General features: G+C 45.4%; 1 protein-coding gene across 1 annotated transcript in view; it reads right to left on the reverse strand.

Annotated features, from left to right (window-relative positions):
- LOC117442047 (sodium-dependent multivitamin transporter-like) overlaps positions 1–13,265 on the reverse strand; it is a 14,617-nt gene extending 1,352 nt beyond the window's left edge. Inside the window, exons 1-5 of the mRNA XM_034078041.2 lie at positions 12,528–13,265; positions 8,390–8,756; positions 2,184–2,249; positions 1,730–1,781; positions 20–88 (exon numbers count right to left, since the gene is read on the reverse strand). Coding sequence (XP_033933932.1) covers positions 20–88; positions 1,730–1,781; positions 2,184–2,249; positions 8,390–8,590 — 388 coding nt within the window. The 5' untranslated portion in view covers positions 8,591–8,756; positions 12,528–13,265. The remainder of the gene's footprint in view (positions 1–19; positions 89–1,729; positions 1,782–2,183; positions 2,250–8,389; positions 8,757–12,527) is intronic.
- Positions 13,266–13,704: the final 439 nt, after the last annotated feature.

A 13,704-nucleotide genomic window follows, 5' to 3' on the forward strand; every position in this document is an offset into this window, starting at 1 on the left:
AAAAAAAGCTATTACTTACGATGGTTGTGTAAATCATGCAAACAGAGTCCGATGGCCAGCACGGCGCCCCAAATCTCAAATCCAGTCACTGAGAGAAAACATGTATTCATTAAAATCCTATAATAAAAACAACCAACAAACATTGCTCAACTTTTGAAGCTGAGCTGGAAGTGTCAGCCAATCAAACCACGTGTATGCAAATCTGACAGTAGAAGCGTCAGCCAATCAACCACGTGTATGCAAATCTGACAGTAGAAGCGTCAGCCAATCAAACACGTTTATGCAAATCTGACAGTAGAAGCGCTAGCCAATCAAACCACGTTTATGCAAATCTGACAGTAGAAGCGCTAGCCAATCAAACCACGTTTTATGCAAAAATGACAGTAGAAGCGCTAGCCAATCAAACCACGTTTATGCAAATCTGACAGTAGAAGCGCTAGCCAATCAAACCACGTTTATGCAAATCTGACAGTAGAAGCGCTAGCCAATCAAACACGTTATATGCAAATCTGACAGTAGAAGCGCTAGCCAATCAAACCACGTTTATGCAAATCTGACAGTAGAAGCGCTAGCCAATCAAACACGTTTATGCAAATCTGACAGTAGAAGCGCTAGCCATCAAACCACGTTTGCAATCTGACAGTAGAAGCGCTAGCCAATCAAACACGTTTATGCAAATCTGACAGTAGAAGCGCTAGCCAATCAAACACGTTTATGCAAATCTGACAGTAGAAGCGCTAGCCAAATCAACCACGTTTATGCAAATCTGACAGTAGAAGCGCTAGCCAATCAAACACGTTTATGCAAATCTGACAGTAGAAGCGCTAGCCAATCAAACCACGTTTATGCAAATCTGACAGTAGAAGCGCTAGCCAATCAAACACGTTTATGCAAATCTGACAGTAGAGCGCTAGCCAATCAAACAAGTTTATGCAAATCTGACAGTAGAAGCGCTAGCCAATCAAACACGTTTATGCAAATCTGACAGTAGAAGCGCTAGCCGTAGGCCAATCAAACCACGTTTATGCAAATCTGACCAGTAGAAGCGTCAGCACATTGTGTTGTTCTTCAGTCATCCACACCAATCAGAATCACATGTACCAGCCATTGTTAACCAATCAGAAGAGGCCCATGATAGAAGGTGATAGACAGAAGATTGATCCAATCACCTGCCAAGTGCCCTTGAAAGTGCCTGCCCTTTCCAGAGGCTTCCAACGGAGCTTTAGATGCTTTCTGAGTCAGGTTAGTGATGCTCCATCACGTGTTTCTATTACAGAGTCTGAAACTGAAGCTTTACTTTAAAGCAAACCCAACGGAAGTTTCATGTAAGTTTAGTTCTTTCACTCGTAGCTCAGGATGCGGGGCGCTGGAGAACGGGAGCACGTTGATGCGACCTTCCTAACCGGAGTTATGGCCGCATTTTACAATAAACTTCCGTTGGGTCGCTTCAAAACAAATATCGCAATTCTGCCCTAGCTGACAGGCAGGTCGGCCAATCATCTGACCCGGGCCGAGGCAGATGATTGGTCGTGCTTTTCACAGCGCCACGGCTTCCACAGATGACATGTTCGTCTGTATTTATTGTCAAAGCATTTGATGTATTCATTGCTATCGGGATGTCCATGGAATATAACAAGTGTTTCTGAAGGGAACTACGTACCCCACCTTTAAGTACAATTATATAAATAAATACAAATATTTGACTAAAACAAATGAAATATGTTCTGACCTGCGTTCAGTGCGAAGGCAGGAGTGTACACACACAGCCCCATGTACACAACCTGCAGGGACAGAGAGTATTGACTTGTAAACATGTAAATAAACATACTGTATACACTGAATTAACCACGTTAGTTATGTTAAATGACTAATGTGGTTTTCTTCATTTCAACTTATTTGTATAAATATTTTCATTTTAAAAACAATTAGTTTCTTTGTTTTATGTTTCTTTAAACACATTTAAATACTAAAACATTATTAATAACTAAGTGTGTTTTGGAGGATTCTAAAGTATTTTTTTATATATTATTTGTGTTGTTATTTCCCCCGTTGTTGCTGTAAATAAAAAACAAATTAACAATTTGTTTTGTTTGGAGAGGAACGTTGATTGTTGTTGTTTACTTCAGACTCTGGTTATTATAAAGTGTGTTTGTGCTGTTTATCATGTGAGGCCTTGAACTCACCGTCTGGAAGATGAAGGTCACCGTCCCACAGATTCTCACCGCCTTACTGAACCGCAGCTCCAGATACTGAGGAACAACAACAACAACATCAACAACAACAACAACAACAACAACGGTGAGTTCCTCCTCTCGGGATACATTGAATTCATGCACCGTCTCTTTGCTGCAATGATGTACATTTCAGAGACGTGTGTGCAGCTCGTTGCTGCTGCGAGGAGCGGACAGGTTTCCGGGTCGGCGATACAGCGAGAACAAGCGAAAACTCATCCTGAGCACACACACACTCACAGCCGAAGTAAACACAATAAGTGTGGCTTGATACTGAGAAAGAAAAGGTTCATAGCGCTGTGAGAATCTGCGGAGAGCATTTCTCCACCATCCCAACTCGTCTGTTACCAACCAGGGAGCTCCATGCAAGTCAAAGGACTCCCTGTTAGTTAGCCAGGGGGTCCTGAGGTCTGTCCTACGAAGCCGGATGTTCTCTGAGCGGCTAACTTCAGGGTGACTCCGGCTCTCCGGTCCCACGAAGCTGGTTCTCTTCTTAGCGGCTAGATCTCCATGGTAACTGATGCTGAGCGGCTAGCCTGCCCCGGAGCAGGTTAGGCTGCAGGCTAAGAGCTCAGCTCAGTGAAAGCACCGCCTGCTGACCAATCAGAGCTCAGTGTGCGGAGTTCAAAGCGATCAAGTCATATCACAGGAGAAAGGAAAGACGGCGGCAGAAATCACGACTGTGTGAACGTGAACAGAACATCAGCTCCATCTCCAGAGCAGTCTGACTGTTAGAACATCAGCGTTAAGAGAGCTCTTAAATATCTGCCTCAGCATCAGAACCCGGATCAGAGTACACTGAGTCCAGTCAGCATCAGTACCCGGATCAGAGTACAGTAAGTCCAGTCAGCATCAGTACCCGGATCAGAGCACACTAAGTCCAGTCAGCATCAGTACCCGGATCAGAGTACACTAAGTCCAGTCAGCATCAGTACCCGGATCAGAGTACACTGAGTCCAGTCAGCATCAGTACCCGGATCAGAGTACACTGAGTCCAGTCAGCATCAGTACCCGGATCAGAGTACACTGAGTCCAGTCAGCATCAGTACCCGGATCAGAGTACACTGAGTCCAGTCAGCATCAGTACCCGGATCAGAGTACACTAAGTCCAGTCAGCATCAGTACCCGGATCAGAGTACACTAAGTCCAGTCAGCATCAGTACCCGGATCAGAGTACACTAAGTCCAGTCAGCATCAGTACCCGGATCAGAGTACACTGAGTCCAGTCAGCATCAGTACCCGGATCAGAGTACACTGAGTACAGTCAGCATCAGTACCGGATCAGAGCACACTAAGTCCAGTCAGCATCAGTACCCGGATCAGAGCACACTAAGTCAGTCAGCATCAGTACCCGGATCAGAGAACACTAAGTCCAGTCAGCATCAGTACCCGGATCAGAGCACACTAAGTCCAGCCAGCATCAGTACCCGGATCAGAGCACACTAAGTACAGTCAGCATCAGTACCCGGATCAGAGTACACTAAGTCCAGTCAGCATCAGCTACCCGGATCAGAGCACACTAAGTCCAGTCAGCATCAGTACCCGGATCAGAGTACACTAAGTCCGAGTCAGCATCAGAACCCCGGATCAGAGTACACTAAGTCCAGTCAGCATCAGTACCCGGATCAGAGTACACTAGTCCAGTCAGCATCAGTACCCGGATCAGAGTACACTGAGTCCAGTCAGCATCAGTACCCGGATCAGAGCACACTAAGTCCAGTCAGCATCAGTACCCGGATCAGAGTACACTAAGGTCCAGTCAGCATCAGTACCCGGATCAGAGTACACTAAGTCCAGTCAGCATCAGTACCCGGATTCAGAGTACACTAAGTCCAGTCAGCATCAGTACCCGATCAGAGTACACTAAGTCCAGTCAGCATCAGTACCCCGGATCCAGAGACACACTAAGTCCAGTCAGCATCAGTACCGGATCAGAGTACCACTAAGTCCAGTCGGCATCAGTACCCGGATCAGAGTACACTAAGTCCAGTCAGCATCAGTAACACGGATCAGAGTACACCTAAGTCCAGTCAGCATCAGTACCCGGATCAGAGTACACTAAGTCCAGTCAGCATCAGTACCCGGATCAGAGTACACTAAGTCCAGTCAGCATCAGTACCCGGATCAGAGCACACTGGTCCAGTCAGCATCAGTACCCGGATCAGAGTACACTAAGGTCCAGTCAGCATCAGTACCCGGATCAGAGTACACTAAGTCCAGTCAGCATCCAGTACCCGGATCAGAGTACACTAAGTCCAGTCAGGCATCAGTACCCGGATCAGAGTACACTAAGTCCAGTCAGCATCAGTACCCGGATCAGAGTACACTAGTCCAGTCAGCATCAGTACCCGGATCAGAGTAACACTGAGTCCAGTCAGCATCAGAACCCGGATCGAGTACACTGAGTCCAGTCCGCGGCACATCACTTCATGATGTATCACATGTCTCTGATCCGAGTCCCTGAGCGTGTCTGGCCGTGCAGCACTCTCAGCGCCACAGACTGGATGAAGCATTATGTCAGCAACACGTTGAGTTGAGGAAACTCTGAGTCAGAGGTGATGAGAGTCAGACGGTGTGTTAGACGGGCCGTGACATCATGAACCTGCTGATGGACGCATTCCAACACTTGCTCTGCTCCAGCTGTGTTCACCTTGCAGCTGCAGCTCTGAGGCTTTGATCCTGATCAAGTGTTCAAGTCATGTTTAAAGTTTAACTTCTTCATGTGTCTGATATTAGAGTTCACTTTTCATTCAGGAAGTATGGCTAGTGCTGCGTACCTGGACTCACATTCAGGTTCAGGTCCGGACTTATAAGTCCGGACCTGAACCCATGGCTTGTGTCAAGTTGTGTGAGTAACTAAAGTGAACTTATTGTGTGCTAATTATCAATTGAAAAATGAACTCATAATCAACTCAAATTCAAACTCATCAGGTTTATTGCGCTCCCTTCCAACTTGTGTCCACATTTCCTCTACAAAGTACAAATGTAAAAAAAACATTTTTTGCCACTTAGTCTACAATGACTTATGACAGCAACTAGTGAACTACTACAAGTTCAAACATTTTTTTCATTTACCAACTAAAGTAACCAAACAGTCCCTGAGCTGACTGAGCCTAAATCCCTAAAACGTTGCTGAAAGGTAGAGTGTAGAGTAGGACTATACGCATTACACTGTTACACACCTACTATACAGTATAGGCTCTAGTGACTGTACAGTCAGAGTGTACTGTACTGTCTGTACACCACTGTCTTTTCTACAACTCTACATGTGTACATTATACAGTACATACTACATACATAGTGATGTACATACATACTGTTAGAAATTAAAATCAATGTTGATATGGCGTAATTTGAATTAATACACTATTTAACTTAAATCAGTTTTATTCTGAAAAAACCGGAAGTTCACACTATTAACTTAATACTTTTATTCTGAAAATTCTTCATTTCCGGTTAGCATTAGCATGTGGCGAAATGCTACGTCTTCAAACCGTGAATCGAAGGTGAAATGACATGTGTGTTGGACACTGAGCACACTGGGATTAGCACTCATTTATTGACGCTGAATAACGTTGATCAGGGAATGTTTAAATAACCACAGACACCAGAATATACGTCAGTGCTAGTTTTTTTGCGAGTCCAAGTACCGGTTCCCGACGTTCCGGTTTTTAACCGGACTTGAACCGAAACGTTTTACAAGTCCAGCAGTACCGGTTCGGCTTGCCGGTACGCAGCACTAAGTATGACGCTGCGCTGTCAGTGGCTTCTCCATGTCTGTGATTGGTCGAATGCTCCAGATCCCACCCCCTCTCATGTGAACACCTAACTAGATAGGACACGGCTTGGCTGAGCGAGCCACTTGATAACCCGCGTCGTAGGACCGCTTAGCGAGAGCGCGTATGTTTTGGATTAGGCCGACCGGCTAACTCCAACATATCAGGTTAGGTTGAACCGGCTTCGTAGGACAGGCCTCTGGTGAGTGAGAGCTCCACGGATTGGTCCATTTGGGCCAATCCGGTCCTCTGTTGTTGATCTGGGTGTTCACACGTCACAGAACCCAGGAAGCAAACTATGGAAACAGAGAAATGTCCATCGAGGCGTTCTGGGGCAGCACAGACAGGTCTTCTCTGAGTCAGAGTGTTTCTCCCTACAGGGTGTACTTCGTTCCGCCGTGGTGCGTTCAAGCTCCCACTGGGCGAGCATCTGATGCACAGAGGCTCATGGGGAGGTTTGAATGACCTTTAAATGTAGCTTCTCAAGTACGTTTCACCTGCAGAGACAGAACAGGATCTGAGGAAAAACTGCATCACATGCATTTAGTTTCTTCATTGCCGTCATGTCGGCTCAGGTGCGAGATGTAACACATGCTCTCTACGTAAAGTAAAGCACTGTAGTGAGAAGACACCCTGCGATAGGAACTCCTCACAGCTGCCTGCTTATCTTCCAGACCTTGGGAGTGTACTCATTTGATTTTTCTAATGCTTTGCAGCTTATTTCGCACAGCTTGTTCAAGATGAGGCAACGCCAGCACAGTATCACCTAGCGACAGAAGAGAGTCTGGGACCCTTCAGCCGGAGTCTGAGATGTTTTAAGAACGTTTAACTTCAGACTGTGTTTTGAGTCTTCGTTCCCCGTGGAGCGTTCGAGGTGAGCATCCGATGCGCAGAGGATCACGTTAGGCTGAAGGACACGCCGCTCACCTGGAAGTCTGGACCATACATGCCAACCTTGAGACCTCAGACATCGGGAGCGCGCGCGCGGGGGGTCGAGATATCGATTCTTGTTCTGTTTTCTGTGATATATCTTCCTCACCCCTCTCAGACTTTCAGTCGCGCGCGCTGCTAAAGAGACGCGCTACCATGGAAACCAAACAATGGTGTATTAAAGTCCGAGCGGAAACAGTCGTGAGTAAATCTGAATTTGTCAGAAATCGGGAGAAATGTGACCCGGGAGGAAACCGGGGGAGGACAGTGAAATCGGGAGGGTTGGCCCCCCCCCCGAATTGTCGTCTTGAAAGGGAACTCACAACGACTTCATCTCCACCTGCTGCACTTCCACTTCAACCTTAAAAACAACAAGACGGCATGAAGTGCTTCTGCATTCTGCCCAGAGACCCAGAACAAGATCTGATTGGATGTTTCCTTTCTACATACGGTGTTAGAGCCATTTGTCCTTGTGTTAGTAATGTCTGAATGTTAGGCTTAATAATAATATAAATTAGATTATACTGTAAAGTATCGGCTATCTGTTGTGAGTCACACTATGGTTTCAAATGCATTGATTTACGGCTCACTTATTATTTGGTATGTGGCGTCAGTATCACGTGCGCGGCGATTGCCTATGGGTGGATAGGACACGGCGGGGTGATGCACGGGGGAACGGGAAAAGTCTTTTGACCGTGTTCTTTTTGTTCCTTTGGAAAATGATACACTTTTGAGTTACTACGAAGACATGTGTCCTCCCGTATGTTACCGGGTGGATCAATGACTACAGCTCATCGGACTACGATCTCCGCTGAATTGTTTGGAAACAAAGCGAGGCGCGTCAAAACCCACAACCCCGATAGAGGTGGCCAGTAACCTGTAGACAAGGATCAAGACGCCACCACTAAAAACCGTAGTTTCGAATACACACCGGTGGTTTCTGACTCGGCTCGCTGTCAGCCGGGTGACCAGCCGCCCCGGACACTTCGAGGGGATGAAAACGGGGCGTTCGGGTGCCGTGGGAAGAACCTCCGTTTATTACGTTCTTCAGACTAATCAGTGACATTGACACTGTTGCATACAGACTAGTTACTTTTCCTTTTCTGACCACTTTCGTCTCTCTCTTCATAACTCGCACTCCGCCATCACGTTTCACACACCAATCAGTGTCTTTTTCTCACACACCCCCACTGCGTAGAGCATGGTCCGAGGAGGACAAACAAATCAACGTAACACTGTGATATTACACATCAACAACACGGATACCGTTCTCATTTTTCATTTTATATAAATGTTATTATTATTTTATTTATATAATTAAATCGTGACTGAAGAGAGATCTGGGACCATTCAGCCGGAGTCTGAGATGCTTTAAGAAGGTGTTTCTGATTCTTCGTTACCCTCAAGGTGAGCATCTGATGCACAGAGGATCCTCTGAAGTCTTCCTCTCACCTGGTAGGCGCTGGTGATCCTCAGTCTGTACAGCACGGGGATGAAGATGTGAGCGGGGGGATGAGGAGGCCCAGGAAGTAGCTGCAGCCGAGGAACCAGTACTGCGTCCCGTGAGCGTAGACCTCCCCCGGGACGCCGATGATGGCCCACGGCCGACTGGAAGGAGGCGATGAGAGACAGAGACACGGGGAGACAGCTCATTACTGCGGTCCGCCATCAGGAAACTCCTGCGTGGTGCGCTGCCGCCCCCCCCGCCAGCGCGTGGTACAGTCCGATGGCCAGCGAGGCGGCGAGGAGAAGAGAAAAGATCCCGTAGTCCAGAGGAGCAAAGCGCTTCTGGAGAGACGCGTCCATCGAGAGTCAGGGACTGGAGACATCAGGGGGGGAGATGGTTATAGGGGGGTGTGTGTGTGTGTGGTGTGTGTGTGTGTGTGTGTGTGTGTGTGTGTGTTGTGTGTGTGTGTGTGTGTGTGTGTGGGAACATACTCGAGGTCGTCTCATTCAACAATGCCTCTGTACTGCAGACACTGATTTCAACATCTGTCTGAGTGAAAGAGTGAATTAGATTAGATAGAACTGTATTAATCCCGTGTGTGTGTGTGTGTGTGTGTGTGTGGTGTGTGTGGGGGGTGGGGTGTGGGTGTGGGTGTGTGTGTGTGGGGTGTGGGTGGGAGGGGGGTGGGGGGGGGTGGGGTGTGGTGTGTGTGTGTGTGTGTGTGTGTGTGTGTGTGTGTGTGCGGGTGTGTGTGTGTGTGTGTGTGTGTGTGCGGGTGTGTGTGTGTGTGTGTGTGTGTGCGGTGTGTGTGTCTGTGTTGGGAAGTACTCCTCTTTAATTTACATTTAGCAAAACTACGGTGTGAAAAATACTCTGTACACACCACACCCACACACACACCACACACACCACACACACCACACACACACACACACACACCACACACTCAACTTTCCCCCGCTTAAACTGATCCAGAAATACTGACTTCCTGCAGGGGGGGGAGGGGAGCGTTTAGAAACAGCAGTGACCTCTAAATCGGCTCTTGTTGTCTTTCAAGGTCAAGGACAACGGGAGCAGATTGTAATAAGCCTCTCTCCAGCCTCTCTGACCTCCATCTTTAAGCGAATATATTTCAACACTTAAGGACTTGTTTCGGTATTTTCGGACGTGCCTTCTTCACCAAAGCATGTAGGGGCGGTGGTGGCGACGTCGATAGGGACTCGGCTTGGCAACTGGAAGGTCACCAGGTCCAGTCCCCGAAAGACCAAGTGCTACCGAGGTGTCCCTGAGCAAGGCACCGTTCCCCACACTGCTCCCCGGGCGCCGTTCAAAATGGCCGCCCACTGCTCCTAACACGAGGACGGGTCGAATGCAGAGAAACCATTTCCCCACGAGGGGTTAATAAAAGTCCGTCTTAATAAGCAGATTGAGTTCATGACCTTCGCCTGGTTTATTTGTTTACATACACTTTCACTTCTGTGTCGTCTATTATCTAAAGTGAAATCAGAGCGACCTTGGGGAAAAGAACTAGATGTCCTTCCCAGTTAAAGTCTATAACAATAACATAACCAGAGGTGTAAAGTAACTAAGTACAATGTTGAGATACTTGTACTTTACTTGAGTATTTCCATGTTATGCTACTGTGTACTTTTCCTCCACTACATGTATTAATACCTTTAGTTACTTCTCAGATGTGGATGAATGATGGTAAATATAATCAAGTGTTGAATCAGACTTTAGTTCCACCTGGAGTAAATCCACCAGCTACCCTGCAGTCTACAAAGTCATTCAGACTAGCTGCACCTCCACCAGCTACCCTGCAGTCTACAAAGTACTTCAGACTAGCTGCACCTCCACCAGCTACCCTGCAGTCTACAAAGTACTTCAGACTAGCTGCACCTCCACCAGCTACCCTGCAGTCTACAAAGTACTTCAGACTAGCTGCACCTCCACCAGCTACCCTGCAGTCTACAAAGTACTTCAGACTAGCTGCACCTTCACCAGCTACCCTGCAGTCTACAAAGTACTTCAGACTAGCTGCACCTCCTCCAGCTACCCTGCAGTCTACAAAGTACTTCAGACTAGCTGCACCTCCACCAGCTACCCTGCAGTCTACAAAGTACTTCAGACTAGCTGCACCTTCACCAGCTACCCTGCAGTCTACAAAGTACTTCAGACTAGCTGCACCTCCACCAGCTACCCTGCAGTCTACAAAGTACTTCAGACTAGCTGCACCTCCACCAGCTACCCTGCAGTCTACAAAGTACTTCAGACTAGCTGCACCTCCACCAGCTACCCTGCAGTCTACAAAGTACTTCAGACTAGCTGCACCTCCACCAGCTACCCTGCAGTCTACAAAGTACTTCAGACTAGCTGCACCTCCACCAGCTACCCTGCAGTCTACAAAGTACTTCAGACTAGCTGCACCTTCACCAGCTACCCTGCAGTCTACAAAGTACTTCAGACTAGCTGCACCTCCTCCAGCTACCCTGCAGTCTACAAAGTACTTCAGACTAGCTGCACCTCCACCAGCTACCCTGCAGTCTACAAAGTACTTCAGACTAGCTGCACCTCCACCAGCTACCCTGCAGTCTACAAAGTAATTCAGACTAGCTGCACCTCCACAGCTACCCCTGCAGTCTACAAAGTACTTCAGACTAGCTGCACCTCCACCAGCTACCCTGCAGTCTACAAAGTACTTCAGACCTAGCTGCACCTCCACCAGCTCTACCCCTGCAGTCTACAAAGTACTTCAGACTAGCTGCACCTTCACCAGCTACCCTGCAGTCTACAAAGTACTTCAGACTAGCTGCACCTCCACCAGCTACCCTGCAGTCTACAAAGTACTTCAGACTAGCTGCACCTTCACCAGCTACCCTGCAGTCTACAAAGTACTTCAGACTAGCTGCACCTTCACCAGCTTTGAGAACACTTTCATGATCAATCATTATAAAAAATATCATATATATTATTCTGAAATGGACCAATCTGCACAACGACTACTTTTACTGTCTTTCACTATATTTTGATGAGAATACTTTTCTACTTTCACTTGAGGAACATTTTGAATGCAGGACTTTGACTGTAGTATTCCTACACTCTGGTACTTCTACTTTTACTAAGTACAAGGTCTGAGTACTTCTACTTTTACTCAAGTACAAGATCTGAGTACTTCTACTGAAGTACAAGATCTGAGTACTTCTACTTTTACGAAAGTACACAATCTGAGTACTTCTACTTTTACTCAAGTACAAGATCTGAGTACTTCTACTTTTATTCAAGTACAAGATCTGAGTACTTCTACTTTTACTCAAGTACAAGATCTGAGTACTTCTACTTTTACTAAAGTACAAGATCTGAGTACTTCTACTTTTACTCAAGTACAAGATCTGAGTACTTCTACTTTTACTCAAGTACAAGATCTGAGTACTTCTACTTTTACTCAAGTACAAGATCTGAGTACTTCTACTTTTACTCAAGTACAAGATCTGAGTACTTCTACTTTTACTCAAGTACAAGATCTGAGTACTTCTACTTTTATTCAAGTACAAGATCTGAGTACTTCTATTTTACTCAAGTACAAGATCTGAGTACTTCTACTTTACTCAATTAAAGATCTGAGTACTTCTACTTTTACTCAAGACAAGATCTGAGTACTTCTACTTTTACTCGAGTACAAGGATCTGAGTACTTCTACTTTTACTCAAGTACAAGATCTGAGTACTTCTACTTTTACTCAAGTACAAGATCTGAGTACTTCTACTTTTACTCAAGTACAAGATCTTGTACTTCTACTTTTACTCAAGTACAAGATCTGAGTACTTCTACTTTACTCAAGTACAAGATCTGAGTACTTCTACTTTTACTCAAGTACAAGATCTGAGTACTTCTACTTTTACTCAAGTACAAGATATGAGTGCTTCTATTTTACTCAAGTACAAGATCTGAGTACTTCTACTTTTACTAAGTACCAAGATCTGAGTACTTCTACTTTTACTACAAGATCTGAGTACTTCTATTTTTACTCAAGTACAAGATCTGAGTACTTCTACTTTTACTCAAGATCTGAATACTTGTAATTTTACTCAAGTACTTCTACTTGTACTGCAGTACTTCTCCTCTGTATATAATAAAGAGACTCACCTTCACTCTGGAGATCAGCTGTTGTGATTGCGTCATTCAACCCGCTTGTTTACTTGTAAACATAAACAATAGTCCCCGGTCCTCACGAGGAGCTCTCGTGCTTGAATCTGTTCATAACCCGTCAGATTAGCCTAGCAGCTAATCTCTGCTCCATGTGATTCTAAATTGTTTTGAATTCTCTTCCGGTTGGACGTAAGGGGGCGGTGGGGGTTACGTATGACGTGTGACGTGATGATCACGTTCATAAAACTTTAGTTAAAATCAGTAGGCGAGGCTGTAATTTCTCCAGCTGTTCCTCTCATGCGCGAGGCGGGAAATAATAGTTTGATCATGCCAACAAGCTGCAGTGTCGTTTATTGCACCTCAAACATTAAAACAAATCCAGAGTTACGTGTTTCTGAACTTCCTCTCAGAACAAAGCAGCTCTGTGGCTTCAGGCTCGATCGCCGTTCAAATGACAGCGTTGTTTCCATCGATATATCTTTGGTTGTTTCCCCCAAAAGTGGGCGGGGCCGTAAAGTGACGTAGCTGTTACTCATCTATGGACAGTAATCGCCTCCTGCATTATTAACCATATATCGAGTCCGATCGTCGATTTCCGATGATTTAATGTAACTGTTCGCCTGACTGGCCACCGTACTCGGGCTCTTTGAAGATCCACAAATCCACGGTGTTCAAACATTTCTGATCGGATTGGCAAAAACTTCAGAATTTGTATTGACCGCTGTTCAGATGACAGCTTTGTTTTCCCCCAAAAGTGGGCGGAGCCGTACTTTTTCCCCGGAAGTGACGCATGTGTTACTCCTATGGGTTAGTGCTGCGTTCATGACAGAAAGTCGGCAGAAAAGTGAATTTAGACGAGTCAAAAAGAGAACATTAAACAGTGCATTGTAAATATATAAATTACCTTTTTTATTACTACAAATTATTATTATTTGTTGGTATGTTTTGCATTTATTTTAACATGTTTTCATGCTGCTAATAATAATATTAATACAAATAAAATAATAGCTCCTCAAAACATAATAATAATAATAGTTCCTTGAAATACAAAAATAAATTATGTTAATAATAAATAAAATATTAATTATTCAAAATAAAACATAATAATAATAAATACTATTATAATTCCTTGAAATAATAATAATAAATGAATACAATAAAATAATATTTCCTC

Source organism: Pseudochaenichthys georgianus, unplaced genomic scaffold (genome assembly GCF_902827115.2).
Source record: "Pseudochaenichthys georgianus unplaced genomic scaffold, fPseGeo1.2 scaffold_264_arrow_ctg1, whole genome shotgun sequence".
NCBI classification, from domain to species: domain Eukaryota; kingdom Metazoa; phylum Chordata; class Actinopteri; order Perciformes; family Channichthyidae; genus Pseudochaenichthys; species Pseudochaenichthys georgianus.